The sequence below is a fragment of the Notamacropus eugenii genome, chromosome 2 (genome assembly GCF_028372415.1).
Source record: "Notamacropus eugenii isolate mMacEug1 chromosome 2, mMacEug1.pri_v2, whole genome shotgun sequence".
In the NCBI taxonomy this organism is placed as follows: domain Eukaryota; kingdom Metazoa; phylum Chordata; class Mammalia; order Diprotodontia; family Macropodidae; genus Notamacropus; species Notamacropus eugenii.
Window position 1 is genome coordinate 476,300,132 of NC_092873.1, and position 21,580 is coordinate 476,321,711.

Consider the following 21,580-nt stretch of genomic DNA (forward strand, 5'->3'; position numbering starts at 1 on the left):
GAAGAAGATAGTGCAAAACTGAGCTGGTCCATCAAGGGATCAAGATGAAGAAAGGAGGAGAGTGTAGACGGTGCAAGGATGATAGCCTGGGAGGGCTGGGAGGTCAGAATGAGGACAAAGAGCAGTGTTTGGGAGAGCAGTGGAATGACCGCAGAGTTGAATCAGAAAAGGAAATGTAAGCATTCATAAACATCAGAGTGGTGTATTTGTGGGTGATGGCAATGTCGCTGTACAGCTGAGGTAGAGTGAAGGAGCAGTTCATGGGAAATGATCAAGTTGAGGAACTGAGAACATCTTTATATGTTGAAGTCCCCCTAGTCCCCCCCCTAGATGAGGGCAGGAGTGGGGAAGAGAGACTGTGAGAGCTAGTTACTGAACCCTTTGAGGAATGAAGGGGAATCTCCCAGAGGTTGGTAGATAAGAGGTCAGAGTTTTGATTGGGTGGTAGAGAAGGATTGAATGAATATTAAAGGAAGAGAGATTATTGAGTGATGAAGTACAGTGATCCCTTCCACATTTGCAGGGGTTAGGGTTGCAGCACCCTTGCAAATCTGGAGAATATGTATAAAAAAATATTTGCCCTCCCTTTGTTACCAGATAAGAAGTCGGAACTTCTTCTTTTATGGGGTATTTACCTTATTGTAAAATTTGAGTTAAGTATTTGGTTATATTTTAACTTTAAGAAAGAAATTATATATATTTATGTGGTATTAATAGTGACCAGATCCTGGGCTTTTTCTTCCTAGGACCTGCATATAGATGGAAGCAAGGAAGTAAAACTGATTATGAGGAAAATTACTATATTAAGGTTTTTTTTCCTTTTTAGTATACAATATTTTATTGCTAGGGCAGCGAGGTGGTGCAGTGGATAGGGCACTGGACCTGGAGTCAGGAAGACCTGAGTTTAAATTTGGCCTCAGACAACCCACTCGCTGTGTTACCTTGGGCAAGTCCCTTTTAACCTTGTTTACCAGTGTCCTCATCTGTAAAAATGAGCTGGAGAAGGGAATGACAAAGCACTCTAGTATCTTTGCCAAGAAAACCCCAGTGGGATCACAAAGAGCTAGACATGGCCGAAATGGCTGAACATCAACATTTTTTCATAACTCTTATCTTTTTATTACATTTATTTTATCTTATTATTGAACTCTATCTTGTGACAAAGAAAATCAATTAAACAAAAACATCTGATACAGATGTTTCATGTATATCCAGTAGTGGGATCACAGAGTTTAATTTAGTCACCTTTCTCACATAATTCCAAATTTAAATCCAGAAGTTTTGAACTACCTCCACTAGCAGTGCTTATGTGTTTGTCTTCCCACAGCCCCTCTGCCTTTTACTGTTCTGATTTTTTTTTTCATCTTTGACAGTTTGCATAGAGCAAGGTTAAATCTCAGAGTCTTTAATTTTCACTTTTTAAAATTCTGCTTTTATTCTAAAATTAACAAATAGCTCCCCAAAATAGCATTTCCATATAAAAGCAGAAGAGGAAGAGGGATATATATGAAAACAAGAATCTTTTATGTACAGTTTTCTTTTTAGAGAAATTCAAAATGTTAACTTTCCTTTTGAACTTCCATTCTATTCTCTTGTGTGTTTAAAAAATTCCTCACTGATTTTTTTTGAGGGGGACAACCATATAACTACCTCACCATAAAATACGAAAAATATATTCCCTGTCATTCCTTGTAACCCATAAGTATAATCTAATAAAACAGATTTACATATTTGCCATGTTCAAAAATATTCCTAATTTTCTACTTCAACCTCTTTGTCAAGAGCTAGGTACCTTTCTTCATCATTAGTCTACTGAAGTCGTGGTTGATCTCTGTTTGATCAGAGTTCTTAAGGCTTTTTCATAGTTGTTTTTTATGGTACTGTTCTAAAATTTTTCTATTTATTCTGATCATTTTATTCTATATACCACATTCAGTTTAGGATTATTTCTCTAGAGGTACTTAACCTCATTTTCTGGTAGTTTTTAAAAATACTTTTATATGCATGTTGCACATCCATTTTGAATTTATTGTGGCCTCTGGTGTAAGATGCTGGGCTAAACCTAATTGCTGCCAAATTGCTTTCTGGTTTTCCTAGTATTTTTTTGGTCAAGAAATGGAGTCCTTCCCCCTGTAATGCTTAAATTCTTAGATTTTACAAACACTGGGCTGCTCTTTTTGCTTCTGTTTCGTACTTATCTAGTCTATTCTACTGATCTATTTTCTGTTTTTTTAATGCGTACTAAATAATTTTGGTGACTGCTGTGTTAAAATGTAGTTTGAGTTGTGGTAAGGAAGAGTGTACTTTCTTCCTACTTAAAAAAATTCCCTTCGTGTTCTAGACCTTGGTTCTTCCAAATGAATTTTATGATTTTTGTCTGTGTAATGAATATCCCCTTGGTACTTGATTTATTTATGTCCTTAATCTCTAAATCAGTTTAGTATTGTTTTAAAAAGCTGGTGATTTTTGTTAATTTTTATGTTTCCTGAATTCTTGTGATAACTGTAAATTGTTTCAGTTTCTTTTTTGATTGATTCTCTGGGGCATTTTCTAAGTACACCTTCAAACTGTGTCGTCTGCAATGTGCGTACCTTTAATTTTCCTTTTTTTTTGGCTTATTTTTATAGCTAGCATTTATAGAATCATTTCAAATAATAATGGAGAGAGTGCAATGCTCTTTCACCCTTTTTTCTCTTAGGAAAGTTTTAGTGTTTCTCCTTTGCAAACAATACTAGCTTTTGGTTTAATAATATGGTTTGACTTTATTAAGGAAAGGGTACTTTCATGCTCTATGCTTATAAAGGTTTCTAAACCTTAAATGAGTATTATATTTTGTCAAAAATTTTTTTTTTAATTTATTGAAAACAAGTATTTGCTTTTATTGTCTTTATTGTTTATGTGATCACCTATGCAAATCGTTTTTCCTATTGTCAAACTATTTGTGTCTCTATTGTATGAATCTAGTTTAGTTATAGTGAACTATTCTGTTTCTATTTCTGTAGTCTTTGTTTCAGATCTTATTTAAAATTTTTGCATCATTGTTTGCTAGTGATATTGAATTGTAGTTTTCTTCTTTGGCCCTCCCTCTCTCTGGTTTTGCGACCATATAACTAATAAAAACAAGTTTGGTAAAATGTTGTCTGCCTTTATTTTTGAAAAGAATTTTGTGTCATAGGCGTAAATTCCTCTCTAAATGTTTGATAGAATTAATTTGCAAGTACATACGACCAAGGCTTTTTTTCCTTTATTGCACGTCATTATGGTGTTTTCCTTTTCATAGATTGAGTTAAGATTTTGAGTTCTTATTTTGCTTTGATATTTTATATTGTTGTAGATGTTTATCAGTTTTCTTTGAATTCTCATTTCTGCTTTCACATAAATTTGTATGGTAGTTTCTGATAATTGATTTATTAATAAGAGTATAATAGTTTTCTTCTCGAAATATTCACTGTTTTACTTAACTCTTCTGATTTTTTTTCCTGTTCTACATTTTGTTCCTTAGATTATTTAAGTCATTGATGCTGTATTTGCCTTAATTGCTGTTACTCTGAGAGTGTGAACATTTAAAAAAAATAAAATAAAACAAGAAGGCTGCCTGCATTGGAGTAAGTTAGTTGCCAAGAAGAAGTCTGGAGAGTGAATTAAATTGAGAATGAAGCAGGGGTGTATTGGAGCCAGCTTATACTGGCTCACCAGGGTGTATTGTTAAATTTTCTACATGTAAGCATTTATTTATACTTTTGAAATTGGCAAATGCTGCAAATTCGGATTCAATTTTTGTTTTGATGGTTTTTTAGACTTAAGAAGGTGATGGAAAAAATGTTAATGCAGATTAAATTTAAAAGTAGTTGTACCTACATCTTTTTTAGTTGCTTTGCTTTGTTTTAGAGAGTCAGGTGTTAAACATTGACCGGCATATTCTTATAGTTGAGTAAGGAGGTCAGGAGCCACCCCTTTAATTAGGGACTAGTCACCAGTGAGGAGAGTAAGTCTCAGTGTAAAGTTTTCTTCAGGTGCTAGGCTCGAGGCAGAGAAGTCTGGAGAGTGAGTCACTTTAATGAAATACTATTTGGGATGCAAGACGGAAGACTTTGCTTTTTGAAATATTGTGTCCCTTTTTCCTTGATGGTTTTTTTTTCTTTTTTTTTTTGTAATTTGGGAGTAATCCTGTACTGTTCTGATTTTTTTCATGGGAATCTAATAGATTTTTTCCATTTTGCCTGTAAGATTTGTTCTTTGATGACATGGTTCTGTAAGTTCAGTGCAGTGTTTCATGGATATTTGCATTTGAGGTTCTTTGCAGTCAGTGTCCTGTGAATTCCCTCATTTTTGAACTTTGCTGTTTGCTTCTAATATTTCTGGGTAATTTTCTTTATGATTTCTTCAAGTTTTGGTATCCATATTTTCTTTTTCATTTTTTTTCTGGAAGAAATTTAATCCTTAGGTTCTTTTTACATCCTATATTCAATTCAAGTCAATATTCTCATTTTGTAGAACTCTTATATATTCTTCCATTTTTGTTGTTTTTATTTTGTTCCAACATTTTTTCCTTTTAATCTTGATTTTTTTTTTCTTTCAAATTCTGCCATTTTCTTTTTCAGATACTCTACTGGTTTGGAGAATGTCCGTGATTTATCCCTTAAGAGTTTAATTTGTGTTTTTATTTCTCCTACATTTTTACTTGTTTGATTGTTCATACAAACTACTCTAGGGCTTGTAGAATCAATGGATTAATATGATTTGAAGGTGGCTTGCAGAATTTGCTATTCAGTTTTCACTTTCCTTCAGAGATTGATTCCATTTCCCTTGTTTTTGAGGTACCCACCGAAGTATACCATTTCTTTGAATTTTCATTTCTCCCTTTTCAATGAGCTTTTGTCAGCTTTAATTCTTCCTCTGATTTTCCCTTGGTATACTTGCTGAAAATATGCTTTATATTGTTAATCCCTTCCCTTCAGAAGGTCTACTGCTACAATATCCTTTTCTGAGTCCTTATTGCCTATTTTCATTGGGGATTTATGATCTCCATGTTTGGAAGAGATTTGTTTCCCTCATAGTATGAGGGTACCTATTTTAGACACTGCTGCAGGGAGTCCAGGTGGCAACTATAATTGGACTTAATTGTACTTTTCCCAGACCTTCTACTGGGTTCCGCTGTCCTTTCCAAAACTGACTTTCTTCTGCTGGTAGACTGTCCCATGTCCATCCAGCTGGGGAGAAGGGTGCTAGATATGGATTAGTCTGCAGGAGGCATCTTAGGAAACTAATGAGGAAAGCAATTCTTCATTATGAAGGGGAAAAAAGCAAGAATTCACAGCAAATGGTAGTTGTGAACAAGCATGTATTAAGGGCCTATCTACCCTTTGTGCTAAGTGATGGAGTTACACAAAAAGGCAAAAAACCAGGGCCTGTTCTCAGGCAGTTTACGGTCTGACGCAGTGGTGTCTAATTCACATAGAACCACAGATAAACATGTCTTTAGACTGCATATTTACTTAGTTTTTAAAATGCGGTATTATTCTTGATTTAGCGTGTATTTCTTTGGCTGAACATTTCCCAATTACGCTTAAATCTGATTCAGGCCATATATGGTCTGCAGTCTGCATGTTTGGCACTTCTGTTCTAATGAGGTGTGGGTGTTAGAAGGGGGAAGGAAAGGGAATAAGCATTAATAGAGCACCTACAATAGCCCAGCATTGTGCTTAGTGCTTTACAAATATTATTTGATCCTCACAACAGCCTTGCAAGGTAGATGCAGATATTTTCTCCATTTTATGGTTGAGGGGACTGAGGCAAACGGAGATTAAATCATCTACCCAGTGTCACACGGTGCTCAAGGCCATCCTAACTCCAGGTCAGCATGCAAATTACTATGTACAAGCAAGAAATATACAGGATAAGTTGGATATAACCTCAGAAGGCAGGCACTGGTATTAAGGTGGTTTGAAAAGGGCTTTATGGAGAGGGTGGGATTTTTGTTGAGTCTTGAAGGAAGACAGTGGATCCAGAGAGAGAGAGAGCGTTCCTGGACTGGGACAATAAACAGTCAAAATGTATGGAGTCAGGAGATGGTGTGTTTTATGTTAGGAGCAGCAAAGGAGGCCACTCCGATTGGATCAAAAGAGTATGGGGTGTGAGGCTAGGTGTGAAGAAAAATATAAAGGAAATTATTAGAAACTGTGAATGAATAAGTAAAGTATTGATTAAATCACTGTTCTAAGCACTAGAGGTGCAGATAGAATGTAAGACTGGAGCTATTCTCCAGGAATTCACAATTTAATTAATGAGGCAACCACACATAAAGAAGTTTCATCTTTTGTTTCATCAAAACAAACTGGTATGAATTTATCATGAGAAAAATGACGTTAAAGAAAGTGCATTGCCATCTACTTTGCCTCCACATCCTAAGGATCAAGGGAATCGGTTTTTTAAAAAAAATGACAAGGAAGGTGACTTAGCAGTACCAGATCTCAAACTGTATTTCAAAGTGTTAATCATCAAATCTTGTACTAAGAAATAGAATGCTAGATTAGCTACACTGTACACAGTAGTAAAGGACCATAGTAATCTAGTGTTTGATAAACCCAAAGATCCAAGATTTGGGGAAAAGAAATCACTGTTTGATAAAAGTTGCAGGGAAATCTGGAAAGCAATTTAGCAGAAATTAGGCATAGACCAATAGATAATACTCATATACTGAGATAAAGTCGGAATGGGACTTTAGTTGCTGCTATGTTGATATCACCTTAGAGCCCAAAGGACTTGCGCTATGCTTTTAGGGGTATAACTGCAGTATAAAACTTGAGATTAAAGACAAACAATGAGTGCACACAGAGCTCTTTTATAAATGTAGGGTGAACAAGGCCAGTGAAGTTCCTAGCAGAATACCAGCTGCTCTACAAACTTGCATGAATTGCACCTCATTTTTTCTCTACTAGGCATAACTGTGAATGTGTGTTGTTGCCAATACAAAAGTGAAAATGAGGTCACTAATAAATTCACGCTAATGCTTGAAGTCACAAAAGTTCATGAATGATATTGTTTGTACAGGCAAGCTGTATACAGGATAAATAGGAAATAAAAAGAGAATGCATTAGAATTAAGAAGGGTCTGTAGAAGATGGGGTATTACTTGGGACTTGAAGGAAACCAGGTAGGCTGGGAAGGCAGAGATGAGAAGGGAGAACATTTCAAGAGGGCAACCAAAGAAAATGCCCAGAGGCAAGAGATAGAATGTGTTATTCAGGGGACAACCAGGAAGCCAATATCCCTGAGTGGAAGAAATAGCAAGGAATTAGGTATAAGAAGACTGGAAGGGTGGTGGGGGTGGTAGGAAGGTTATGAAGGACTTTGCACACCAGAGTATTTTATATTTGATCCTAGAGACAGTAGGGAGCACTGGAGTTTATCGAATAGGGTAATGACATGGTCAGATCTACGCTTAAGGAAAATCACTTCGGTGGCTAAATGAAAAATAAATTGAAATGGGGAGAGGCTTGAGACAGGCTGTTGGAATAGTGAGTAAGTGAGGGCCTGCACTAACGTGGTGGCTTTGTCAGAGAGAATGAAGTATATTGGAGGATGTTGTAAAGGTGAAATTGACAGGTCTTGAAAACACATTGGGTATGGGTATTGGGAGGGAATAATAGGCAATGAGAAGTTAAGGATGATTCCTAGTGGTGAGCTCAAGGGACTGGGAGGATGGTGTGGCCTTCATGCATAGGTATGGATGTACTTTTTAAACATATGGTAAAGAATATCTTAAAATCAAAAGCTAGTATTATATACGCTAGGGAAACATTCAAAGCTTTTCCAAATAAACAGATGAAAAATATACCTCCTTTTCTTGCATTTGACGTATTAGCAGTAAGACGAGAAAGAAATTGAAGATAAACATAGGCAAAGAGGAAATAAAACTATCAATAGTGGCTGGTGGTGTGATAATTTACTTAGGAAATCCTAGCCAATTAACAAATACATTAATTGAGATAATAATTTTATTAAAGTAGCTAATTAGACCACCCCTTCCCCCCCAAAAAATAACCTCAGTAGCATTTCTACTTCATAAATACAAAGCCCAGAGAAGAGTGATTGTAATAGAAAGAGAAGGCTCATTCAGACTAACCACAAAGTATCTAAAATATCTGAGAAATCATTTTGCCAAGGCACACTCAGGACTTGTTGATCAAGAGACAAAAATATGACGTATAACTGAAGGCATAATCAGTTCTTGTAGTGAGACCAACACAAATGATAGAAGTGAAAATACTGCCCAGATTAATTTGTAGGTTTAGTGCAATCAAACTACCAGGAGGATTCTTGAGAAAGTTCAATAAAATTGTAGCAAAACTCAGTTGGAGGAACAAAAGATCTGGAATATCAAGAAAAAGAGAGGATTGGAAAGGGAATAAATAGCATTTTCAGACTTCACATTATATTTTAAAGTGGTATATTCAGAATTATTTGATCTTGGTTAAAAAAACAAAAGTTCAACAGACTAGACAAGGAAGACTCAAAAACAAGTAAACTTGGTAATCCATTGTCTAATAAATGGATTCAATAAATTTGAAAGCTTAAATTACCTGTGCAAGAGTTCCCTGTTTGATAAAAATTACAGAGCAGCTAGGTGGCACTGTGGATGAGTGCCTGGGCCTGGAGTCAGGAAGACTCATTTTCCTGAATTCAGATCAGGCCTCAGACACTTTTACTAGCTGTATGACTCTGGGCAAGTCACCCTGTTTGCCTCAGTTTCCTCATCTGTAAAATGAACTGGAGAAGGAAATGGCAAAATGCTCCAGTATCTGTGCCAAGAAAACTCCAAATGGGGTAATGAAGAGTCAGACAGGACTGAAACAACTGAATGACAGCAACAACATGGGGAAAAACTAGAAAGCAGTCTCCAGAAATTAGATTTAGACTAATAGCTAATACCAATTTATACAGTAAACTCCAAATGAATATGTGAACTGAATATAAATAATTGGAAGAGAACAAGATCAGATACCATTCGTAAATATGGTGAGGGGAAGAAATTTTAACCAGTGATAGTAGAGATCACAAAATATAAAATGAATGATTTCAGTTGCATCAGGCTTTTGCATTGACAAAATTAATACAATTTGGTCAACTTCACTGGTTTCCTATTGCTGTAGAATAAGCTGTTAATTCCTCTGTTTGATGTAAAAACCCTCCATTCCTGGCCCCAGTCTCCCTTCCCAGCCTTACTGGGTATTGCTTCCCTTTCTACACTTTATGATCCAGGAAATTGGCCTTATCTCTTTTCTTTATTCACAACACTACATATAACCTCTCCATGCCTTTTTCCTCTACTTGGAAACACGAGAGTTCCATCTGTGCCTGTTAGAGTGGAGAGGGAAAAGAAATAATCAAGTTTTTTTGATATGTGGTGATGCTCAGGACTTGTGGATACAAATACAAAGAATGAAATAATCCCTACTCTCAAGAAGCTTATGTTCTATGGGAAGAAACAGCATCTACATATACTTAATACTCAAAAGTATCCACAGGGTAAATACCAAATAAATAAGAAGACTGTGTATGTAGAACTGGAAGGGACTTTTGAGGCCTTCTAGTTCAAGTCCTCATTTTAAATATGAGGAAATTTAGGCTTGGAGAGGTTAGATTATGTGCTCATAGTCATAGAACTAGTAAGTGTCAGAGGTGAGTAAGAATCCAGATCTAGAACTCTGTTATATCATACTGTTTTTCTAATGCAGCCTAATCTGAGTAGGATCACCCTTCTAGTAGTTGGGGGTAATCAAGACAGGCTATGAAGTACAGATGGTTGATTGGTCCATGGAATAGAATTTAGCCCCATGGAATGGGAACTGAATAGATGTGTTAACTTAACCCATGTGTATCCAACTGTCCTACCAGACAATGAACATGAAAATTTTGTGTGATTTATAATAGTAATGAATTACTAATATTAATAATATATAATATTATTAATATGTTATTGATGTTAATATTATATTAATTACTAATTACCAATTTAACTTTTTAGGAAGGTTAAAGGAGGAAATATTGACGTGCATCCATCAGAAAAGGCACTTATTGTTCAATATGAAGTGGAAGCTACCATTCTTGGAGAAATGGGGGATCCCATGCTGGGAGAACGGAAGGAATGTCAAAAAATGTGAGTTTTATTCAGGTTTGTATGTATTCTTAGTATTAAGCATTTTATAAACACTCATAACTTATTACTCTTCGTATTTGAACAGAATCTTGTTTGTGACAATATAAGTAGTGAAGTTGATATTGATTGCTATTATTGATGAAGATAACCTTCTTTTCATGTTTTTTTCTCTTGATAAATAATAAGCAATAGCAGACAAACTGCAGAGAACAGTTATTGTAGGCATTTTTCAGCAAGGCCTTGTGGCTAAAGCAAAGTGTCTAGCTCATCAGAGTCTATTCTGAGCTGGAATTGCACAGACATTTATTAAGCCCTCATTATGTGCCAGGCTTTGTGCTAACTGCTTGAAATTCCACCTATAAGGAAAAAGAAAGATAGTCCATGCCTTCACAGAGTTTAAATTCTAATGAATTTAAGCACATTAAACAGAACTGAAAAGCTGTGGGTGAGGGAGAAAGTGTGCCTGGAGAAGAGTAAAAGAGGGAGAGTGAAGCTGGTTTGGGCATTTCTTCAAAATAGAGGACAGGGATGTGAGGTGGGAGGTGAGGGCATCCTCCGAAATGAGAAGCCTGGAATGTATCTCAGAGGTCATCAGACTGAGGCTTTGAATTAAGGAACTTTCTCAAGTTTACATTGGTGACAAGAGTCAGGATTTCTATGCAGTTTCTCTGATTCCAGAGCCAGTATTCCTTCCCCATTGTACATACCAATAATTGTATTAGGTGCTGGGGATGTTGAGGCAGAACAAGCAAACCTGTCCCTGCCTTTAAGGAACTTGAATTCTGTTGTTGGGGGTAGAAAGATAGTACTTATGAAAAATAAGCATAGCAAGTATGTAGTTATTGTATATATTTTATGCATGTATATCTGTATTGATATATATTCATACACATGATTGTTTGTGGAAGAAAGAGAAGGATCAGGAAAGACTTCATATAGGAGCTAGTGTATGAGTTAAGCTTGTAGCCACAAGGAGTCTAACAGGTCAGGGGGGAAATAGGAAGGCATTGAAGGCATGGATTAGCTAGTCAGGAGATGGATTAAGTTCAGGTGACAGCAGTTTGGCTGGAATGTAGAGTGCATAAAAGTTAGTATTGTGCACTCTACTCATAAAGGTAATCTGCAGTGAGAATTTGATGGCTTTAAATTCCAGACTGAGGCATTTTTGTTTTATTCTAGAGGCAGGATGGGCTGCTAAAGCTTCTTGAGACAGGGGATGACATGGTGGTTGGATTGATGTTTGGAAGGATGATTTTGACATTCAAATGGAAGAGAATAGATTGAAGAGAAGACAGACTGGATGCTGGAAGCCCAGAACTGAATAGGAAGAAGAGAGTAGGCTGGATTGCGTTTGGGAAATTATCTGTGCTTTCATTGTTTCCTGGTATTCTGCAGGGCTACAGTCATGGAATACCACACTATCTAGGAATCAGAATGACGTGTTACTCAAAGCACAGTCAAAAAAAGTACGGTGATTTTAACAGGTTCCAGCGTATTAACATTTATGGGTTGCTTACAACAGATGATACAAAAACTAGCATAAAAATTAAATAGAATATAATCTCCTCAGTTATAGAAGCTGTTTTGTTTTTGTCTTTGTATCTCCAGTGCTTAACACAGTGCATGGCATGTAGTAGGCACTTAATAAATAAGTTTTCATTGAATCGAATTGAAATAAAGAAATGTCTGAGATGAAAAGGAGGTGGTCTGGTTTGCATCCATCAAGAGCAAGAGGTAACAGACTGACAGCACAGGTACTGTACTGGTACTCAGGTAGTGACAGGAAATCTATCATCAGGCCCCAAGCACCTTGGGAGAATCTGCTGTGCAGCATTTGTGGAAAAACATGCGTTAAGAGCTGCATCTGATGAGAAAGTAAGAGATTTGCACCATTGGAGGGAATACCTGCATTAGAAAGATTGCTGATCTATTGAAATACGTTTTAGCTCTTAAGTACCTTTTCAAATGTGGACTTCTGAGTTATTTTTTATTCTCCTAAAGGCTCTTCTGCTTATTTTCAACTACTTTTTTCCCCAGTTTTTGCTGAGCTTTAAAGAAATAAGATTATTCACCAAGATTGTCACTGACCGTTGCTATTTTTTTTTTATTCTAGGTTGTCCAAATTATATATGATATTTCATTGTAATTTTTTCCAATACATCTCATGGATAGCTAGATTTTAATGTGTCCAACTTGTGTATTCATTGGAAGCATGTTAAAAATATATATCTAAACAAACTTTTAAACATGTATATATATGCATATAACTATTTACATAAATGCATTTAGGTATAGATATTAATATATTGCTTGCTGTCATGATATCTGAATTGAACAATTCTTTCTTACAGAATTCGTCTGAAGAGTCTCAATGCTAACACTGATATCACTTCCTTGGCTCGGAAAGTAGTTGAAGAATGTAAACTTATTCATCCCTCAAAACTGAATGAGGTAGAACAGCTGTTATACTACTTGCAGAACCGACGTGATGCCTTGTCAGGGAAAGGTAAGCGGAATAGTCACTGACCAATGTTTAAGGCTGGAGGAGCAGGACTGCTCCTTGATCTTTCATAATTTGTTTTTCCTAAATTTTACTTTTTTTCTTTGTATATACAGAAACATAATGAGGAGAGGGCATGTCATTTTGATTCAGGAATAATTAGAGAGTTTTAGGACAATAAATTCACTTTCTCTAGGAAGTGAATATCTAAGTAGATATGCCACAGTTAGTAATGATCATTATTTAAAATTTACAAATGTTTTAAAATTTTAAAATCTCATTTTAGAATGCTGTCTCCATTGTTTCAGAGATTGTGAGAAACTACTCTTCTCAAATGTTGTTCAGAAAAGTACACATTGTCTTGTCCTTTGTCCCTTCTGTTCTATGACACTTAACCTACTCCCCAAATAAAAAACAAGGAAGAAGGATCCTAACAAATAAATATTTCAGAGTATATATAAAAAATAGCCAATCCATGATTTTCTGTGCTTTATTCTTTCATTATTTGAAAAGTCACAAACATGTTAATGGTATGTCACCTCATGTTGGACCATTTCACACTATAATCAGCTAAACTGAGGACTGTTCTATTATTTAATATGCAGTTATAGGCATGGTGGGAATTAATAGTATTTATAAATGTTCAAACTTCATTTTTATACATTCAAAAAGATTTAGATATCTTTGATAAACTGGCTTTCCAATGAAACATTCTATCTCCCTCCTTCACTCTCTTAAAATAAAGGCTCTTACTACTTAAGCTATACTTTGCCTCTTCTCTGATAGCATCATTCTCAGCATGCTTAACAATAATGACCTTTGGCACATTCATTTGGTGTTCACAGTGTTCAGTGTGTCAGTTATTTTCTTTCTGAAACCTGCTTCTGTAATTATTGGGATTATATGCACAAGAAAATATTTTTGGTTATTTTCTCATAATCTGAAATATTTGTTCATGATAAAATAACATTCCTGCTAAAGGATCTTTTAATACTATGGTTAACAGTCACCTCTCTTTATTCATAGATAGTAAAATTTAAAAGACCTTACAGGTTATTTTTTATTTCTGTGCTTGACTTTTATTTATTTTTTGGTGGCAGTGGGGGGAGGAGGGGTTCTTTATATCTCTTGTAAATACTGAATATCCTTAGTGTCATGTTATGACTGTGGAAAGTTTCTTAACAGTATGTGTTTAAGATTAGAACATTTTTTCTTAGGAATCCAGGGCAAATTCAGAAGAACATTTTATTTTTTATTTTTTTTTTTCAGAAGAACATTTTAAACTAATGTTACAGACATATAAATTGTGTGTGTTTATTTTAAGTCAAGATGATATTCAGGGAGCAGGATGATAAAAAAGTAGTAAAACAACTTGATTTGTTCTATTTTATCACTTTCAGATCTTGCAAAATAAGGCATCTAAAATTAAATATTAGCTTGACTGTTTATAAAATAGTTGTCATTCTGAATCTTCAGTCATATTTGAATTGAGCAAATAATTCATCCATTCATCTTTCTGTGCTAGTTTTTCACGTCATTGAAATGTCAGCTCTGTCAAATATACCTGCTGATTAGTGGGGAGATAGGATTAAAGCTTTGAACTCAGAATTGCCCATTTTTTGCTTGTATTTCTCCCCACATGATGGCTTTTAGCATGTGGCGGTTTCGAGAATCAAGAAACTAAAGTGATGGAGACTGTTGGGTAGAAATGGCTGTAAAGCAGGAAGAAAATCAGGAATAGGGTGTGTGTGTTAGAAGAGCTCTGAAGAGACAGTATGCTTATTTTATTGTCTTATGTTTTCATTCAAAATCCTTCTGTCTCTACTGAGTACTTTCCTACAGATAGAAACTGTTTTACAAGAAATCTAATTAGGATCAATACAGCTGCTGGAAAATATTCAGTAAAAAGCATGTATAAATAAGTTAGAGGCTGAGAGGAGAGAGAGTGTGGACAGACGCTGGAGACATAAAGAAATTCCATGCATTTCATGGTAAGAGGGATCGAATAGCACAAATCAAAACATTGCGTCTTTGGATGTGGCATTTTAATATTCACAGGCATGCCAAAAATGTTCCATTGTGTTAAGTATGAAATATATTTCATGTAAAAAACATTTTATTTCTATTGATAAATACACTTGGGTTGTTTTTTGTCAACTTCAAACACATGAAACTTAGTTTTAAAAGTTGCTAAATATAGATACATAATATTTTATATTGTGACCTCTAAACCTTCCTTCCCTTTATTTAATTGTTTGTTACTCAAGTAATTCTAGCATCATGATAAAATATTCATGTGTTCATAAAATTTTATTATTGTAATAAAATCTTATTGTTGTAATTTAGCTGATGGGAGAGTTTCTGATCTACATATCCAGAAAAACATGTACCCTCCTTCTGTCAAAGAAATTAAAGCTTTAATAATAACAGTGATAATAGCTGATAGCAGATGCCCTACGTCTTTCAAAGTAATGAATTTTAATAATAACAAAAACAACAATAACAGATAACCTTTATATAGTGTACGCTATGTGTCAGGCGCTGTGCAGACACTTTACAAGTGTCACCTCATTTGATCTTCACGACTCTGTGAGAGAGATGCTGTTTTTATCTCCATTACAGTGCATCGCCAAGGCAGTATTCACAGCCCTGATGGTGACTAGGAATGTGCTGGCATAGCTCTCAATCGCATGGGAAAGATTTTCCCATTTAAATTACCATTACATACAGTTGTGGAAACTGAGGCAGACAGTGGCTAAATGACATACCCAGGGTTGAACAGCTAGTAGGTTAGTAAGTGTCTGAGGTCACCATTTGAACTCAGGTCTTCCAGACTCCAGGCCCAGCGCTCAATGCACTATGGGGACACCTAGTGGCATTTGTCTTAGTAGTAATCTATAAAGGGCTATAAAGAATCATAATTTCAATACTACTGCCATAACTTATCTTAGTGTAGAAACACTAAGATGTAAGTCTGTACTCATTCACATCCCAAAATGTATTCTTATCGTTACATACAAGAACACTATGGTATTCCTAAAAGCTGGGACTTCCTAAAATGAAGCCAATGCCAGAACATAAATATATTAGAGATACTTGTTGAAAATAAATAAATTTACAACTTAGCTTTAAAATTGACCCATATTCCTGGATTAATTACTTGCATTTTGAGTTGAACTAAAAATTTATAGGTCAGGACTCCAACTTCTATTACTTCACTTATTGTCCTCTTCATGAGGAGAGTTGCAGCTCCCCTGGACCAGGGGAAAGGTAGAATTTTGATTTCTCTAATAATGGTCTGCCAAAGCAAACATAGTCTGATTACCTTATTTGAAAATAACTGAGGAGTGGATATGGGGAATTTATAGTTACTGCAGTGTTTATCTCTAAAACCCCATGAACTTTTTCAAAGTGTGGCTGTAGCATCAGTTTTCTCAGTTTGGTTCCAAGCTTTGAATGTTTCATGGTTTCCTGAGAGATATTTGGGTAAGGATGAAATGTGTAAGGCTCCACAAATCACTGAAGTGTCTGAAGTACTTACAACTGGAATTGATTACTATAGTAGAATTAACTACTTAAATTACTTCTATTGTAACCTGTAGTTACATATTTTTTAAAAAAATTTTATATTCTAAACTTGTGAATTTTAGAATTAGGCATATCTGAAAGTTGATGGATTCTGTGAGCCAAGTTGTAAATTAATGTGACTCTCTATATAGTATTTTTTTAAAAGTACTTAGTAATTTAACTTGTGGTAAAAAAAAAATTATTTAGGCTTTACTAACAGAATTTGTTAATATGCTAGAGATGAAAAATATCTAATTCTTCTGAACAGAGTAAATATGAATCTGAATTATGGTACATAATGACTTACATTAATTACTATGACAAAAAGTCTGGAAAACTATAGAAAAACAGCTTAAGGATGGATCAATAGATCATTGTATTTGTTTAATAAATATAAAATGAATTTTGGAATTTTTATTGTTTTATCATTTTTGAAGAGGCCAAGTGACATAACAGGTGATGTCTTGACTTGTGTGTGAATTGAATTTACGTTAAGACAAAGTTGAATAAAATCATTTCAGCCTCACACACTTTTCCTGAGTGTATTGCCAAGGCAACATTCACAGTACCAACAGCAGCTATGACTATGATGGCATAGTTCTGAATCACAAAGTATAACAGATTCTCCATATGGAGGGCAGAAGAAAAGCATTATTCAGACACTAGAAAGCCAAATCCATTATAGTAACCAAGAAGTCAGTACGCATTAGCACCGCAGGAGACAACACCATTCCCAAGCCCTCGCACAAGCAAACACTCACAGCCCTAGTTGTCTCTCTGCTTGTGTCCTGTCTTGTCCACTCTAACTGCTCTCATCAACTTCCTCCCAGCTCTGCTTCACCCTTTCTGTTCTACCCATTCAGCAAGCTCCTCCCACCACATGGGACTTAGGCTTCCATGTAATTTAAGTAGGTCACATGGACCTGTTAATGGGTGGGAAAGATCTTCAAATTAAGCAAAAATACATAAACAATACACTGAGCCGTCGCAGTTCATTGAAAAGTCAAGACAACTGGTGATGACCCAGGATGTAGTGGATAACCTTGGCATCTTTGACTTGGAAAGTGATAGATATCGTGAGCACTGAATAACGTTACAAAAATAAAAATTTATTACTTTAAAAATAGGAAATGACTCCTTAATGATGTGGGAGCCATTCTTGAATCAGCTGTATTGTCAGGCCACCCACTTGTTACTATGAAAATCAAAGTACATACTAAAAATGGGAAAATACCAACCAGCATGACCCATTTAACCATGTTATTTTAACCAAAAAATGGGAAATAGAAGAAAGGACATTGATAGTGATTTTGACAATTTCATACAAAGGTCAGTTGATATCAGTTTCCATAATGAGAACAAGAGTGTCTATGAATGTGTCTATAAATTTCTCAAAAAATAATTTTATATAATCAGAATAGGCATTATGGTTCAGTCAATACTGATGTGCTGTCAGGGTAGATAGTCTGAATGTTTTGTTAAAAATTGAGTTATTCAGCAAATACTTTAATTATGGTAATACAGTTACTATAAAATAGACTGAGGAAAGATAGCTAAAGAGACAGAGGTATCTTTAAAGAGAGTAAGAAACAATAATACCAGCAGATCCTAATTCTGAAGAAAATCAATATTAGAGATAAATGGAGGAAAATTAAATATGACTAACTCATAACATTAAGTTTGAATGGATTAAACAATCCATTAAAATAAAAGCAACAGATTAAACAGGAAAATAAACCCCACAGTCTTTCGCATATAGGAAACAGAATTAAAAGGCAAAGACATCCAGAATAAAAATGATGGTTTCAAACAAATTTACTGTGCATCATGTGATTCCAAAGCACAGGAGTTGTGATCATGTCAGACAAAACAAAAACAGAAATTTACAACATAAAAAAGGGACGAACAAGAAAAGTTACACTATCCTGAAATGAAACCTAAACATAACCAATGTCAGTATTAAACTTACGTACTCTAAATGCCTTAGCAACTAAATTCATATAGGTGAAATTAATTGAATTACAAAAAGACATAGATAAGAATACCATAGTGGTGAAGTTGAAAAAAAAATTGTGGAGAAACCAGAGCAAAAACATTTAAGACATGTTCTAAGCAAAAAATTAGAAAGAATATACATATTTCTTAGCACCACATGGAATATTTAGAAAAATTAACCCTATATTATGGCACAGAAATGTTGCAAATAAATGTTGAAAGGCAGAATTAGTCAATACAACCTTTACAGACTATAAGTAAAAATATTAATCAATATGGGGAATACAATATAGACCCAAATGGAAACTTAAGGGAAAAATCTTAAATAATGAGTGGGTCAACCAACAAATCACAGAAATAATTATTATATGAAAGAAAATTATAATGATAAAATCACATACATCGATTAAGTTAAAGTAATCCTCATGGGGAAATTATATCCCCAGAAACATTTATTAATAAACTATAAAAAGGGAGGATAAATGAATATGCGTTTTTAAAAATTAGACAACAAATAAATCCAATTTAAGTATAACAGCATTAAGACTCTTCAAATGAATTCTGTAAGAAAGAATTTTTCAATTAATGTATGATGACAGCAATCAATATTTTAATATATATTATATATATTTTACATACATATATACACATGTAAACACATATCTATATATGAGCACAACAGAAGAAATATTGAAAATTAGAAGAAAAATAAATTGGAAACCAAAAAGACTATAGAAATGATAACCAAAACTAGAATTGTTTCTTTGAAGACTTAACAAAATTCATATATTTTTAGCCAACCTATAATGAATCAACAATAAATCAACAAAATAGCAAATGAACAGAATAATCAAAAAACGAATGATCAGAACCTACTATACACAGATATGTGCCAAGAAAATCAAGAATACAAAAGAAACAGATACAAAATCCTCAGACAGAAGAGCAAATAGAGATACCAAATAAGCTAGTCTCTCTTAAGAGGAAATAAAACAAATATAAAGGAACTACCACAGGGATTGAGGGTGGAATGAGGGCTCTTGAAATCCATCAAATTAAAGAACAGTTAATACCAATATCACACAGATGTCAAAAAGTAAGAAAATACAAGATTTGTTTTATGAGACAAATGTAGTCATAATACTTCTACCAAGAAAGGGTAAAGGAAAAGAGAGAATTATAGACCAATATCGTTAACGAATATTGACTTAATTTTTTAAAATTTAATTGTATCAAAAAGACTATAGCAATCTAGCCAGGAAATTAGTCATTATGACAAAGTCTAATTTGTCAGTCAGGAAAGGACAGTTCATTTCGTTTTTAGGAATATATTAGAATTAGTCATCTTAAAAACAAAATCATCCAAACATTCACATGATTACCTCAACAGATTAAAAAAAAAAGCTCTTAATTAAGTTATGTTAAAAACCTTAAAAGTGTAGACATTTAGAGACACTTTTTTAATATCAAAATTATTTAAGTGAAAAACAAAAATGATGTCCAATGGCGATCACTAGGAGCTTTTTGTGTGGTATTGGTATTAATTGTGCTTTCTTTACCATGGTCTGTTGACTCTTTTTTCATGATTCTCTTCCATGATTCTCATTTTACCCTCCAGTTTTTTCTTTTACCTCTCTTAATGGATCTTTATAATTCTTTTTGGGCTCTTCCAGGAGTTCTTTTTAGGCCTGAGACCAGTTCATACTTCTCTTTGAGGTTTTGCATGTCAGCATTTTAACATTGTTCTCCTCTTCTGAGTTTGTGTTTTGATCTTCTTTGTCATCATAGTAGTTGTCTATGGTCAGGGTTTTTTGTTTCATTTGTTTTTTGCTCATTTTTCCTTCCTATTTTGTGACTTTTAAAGTTGAGCTCTTGCTCCTGGGTTAAAGTGAGTCATTTCCTGTTATGCTTGCCCCCAGTTACCACTTACCTATTACACCAGGGCCTCTAGGCCTGGCTGCTCACCTAGAGGCCTCACAGCAGGCCTACTGAAGCATTGGCCTGTTGCACTGGGGCTGCAGGCCCTGGATGCTGCTCTGTGTTGGGTCTACGGGATTCTCACTGGCTTCCCAAACATTGCCTCCACTGAGCTGCCCTCCCTTTCACCAGAGTGAGACAGACTTTTACTACAGGCCTTCTAAGTTGTCTTGAGCTGGCAAATTGTTTCATCCTGTCCTTTCCTGAGTTCTGCTACTCCAAAATTAATTCAGAGGCATTATTTAAAGCTTTTTGAAAGGAATTTGGGAGAGCACAGGCAAGTTCCTGCCTTGTTTTAGGTAGTAGGTGGGGGGAAATACTGGCAACTATAAGCATGTATCTAATTTTTTTTTTTTTTAATAGTATCAACCTAATCTTCGTAATCATTTGAGGTCTGTTTTCCCAGCATGTGAATTGTACAAGGTCTTTGCTTCACCTCTTCCTTTATCTGCCATTGACTGTCTCTTGTCATTGTGTTTTGAAATGTGAATGAGTTTGGATACTGTAGAGTAAGGTCACTACTGTATCAGAAATTTGTAGTAGTACTGAAAGTGAATGCGGGTATTATACACACAGACACAGACGCACAGACACACACACACACACTCTCTCTCTCTCTCTCTCTCTCTCTCTCTCTCTCTCTCTCTCTCTCTCTCTCTCTCTCTCTGTCATCTGTTGATAGGAAAGTATTTTATCAGTAAATACTTACAACCTCATAATTCCTCTGCCTTTTATTGTTACAGAAAAAAAAGAAAAATCTAGCAAGCCTAAAGATCCACCTCCTTTTGAAGGAATGGAGGTAAGACCACACTTTAGTAGGATGATGATTTTAAAGTATTGTAGCTAAATAACTACTTTTTATTTTTCTTTAAATAATGATAGCAATCAGATTAGTGAAGTGTGGAATTTTTTTTGTAAATGAGACTGAAAAAGAACTTTTCTGCAATTACTGCCAGAAAAAAAAAATGTCAGCTTCTTAAATTGATAAAGAGAAATAATGCTTACTGATGTATTATGCCATGGGTTCTTGTAATAAGATGGGCAAAGTTTTGAAATACTCTCTTTATAATTTTACATTATTGAATGGTCTCTTTAGTCTACTGCAGTCCCCACAAATTATTCTGCATAGTATTTAAGATATTTTACATTTGGAGTAAACCCTAATTCTAATTTTTAGAGTATGCATTTCCCTTTGTAGTTTGTGCTCCATTTCTTAAGTGTCCAGTTATTTCCACAAAAAGAGATACAAGTCCATTAGAAATTTGTTGTTGTAAGGAAGTATTAATTCCTGCCTTGTGCCAAAAAATAAACTCCATTTGGTTACACATTAGGTATAATTTTTTTTCACTTTAGTATTTCCTACATCTCTCTTTGATTATTTCA

General features: G+C 34.8%; 1 protein-coding gene across 2 annotated transcripts in view; it reads left to right on the plus strand.

Annotated features, from left to right (window-relative positions):
* KIFAP3 (kinesin associated protein 3) overlaps nt 1-21,580 on the plus strand; it is a 189,777-nt gene that overhangs the window by 22,459 nt on the left and 145,738 nt on the right. For both annotated transcript variants that reach the window (XM_072648684.1, XM_072648685.1), the window contains exons 2-4: nt 10,027-10,158; nt 12,510-12,664; nt 20,941-20,996. In XM_072648684.1, the coding sequence (XP_072504785.1) occupies nt 10,027-10,158; nt 12,510-12,664; nt 20,941-20,996 (343 nt within the window). The remainder of the gene's footprint in view (nt 1-10,026; nt 10,159-12,509; nt 12,665-20,940; nt 20,997-21,580) is intronic.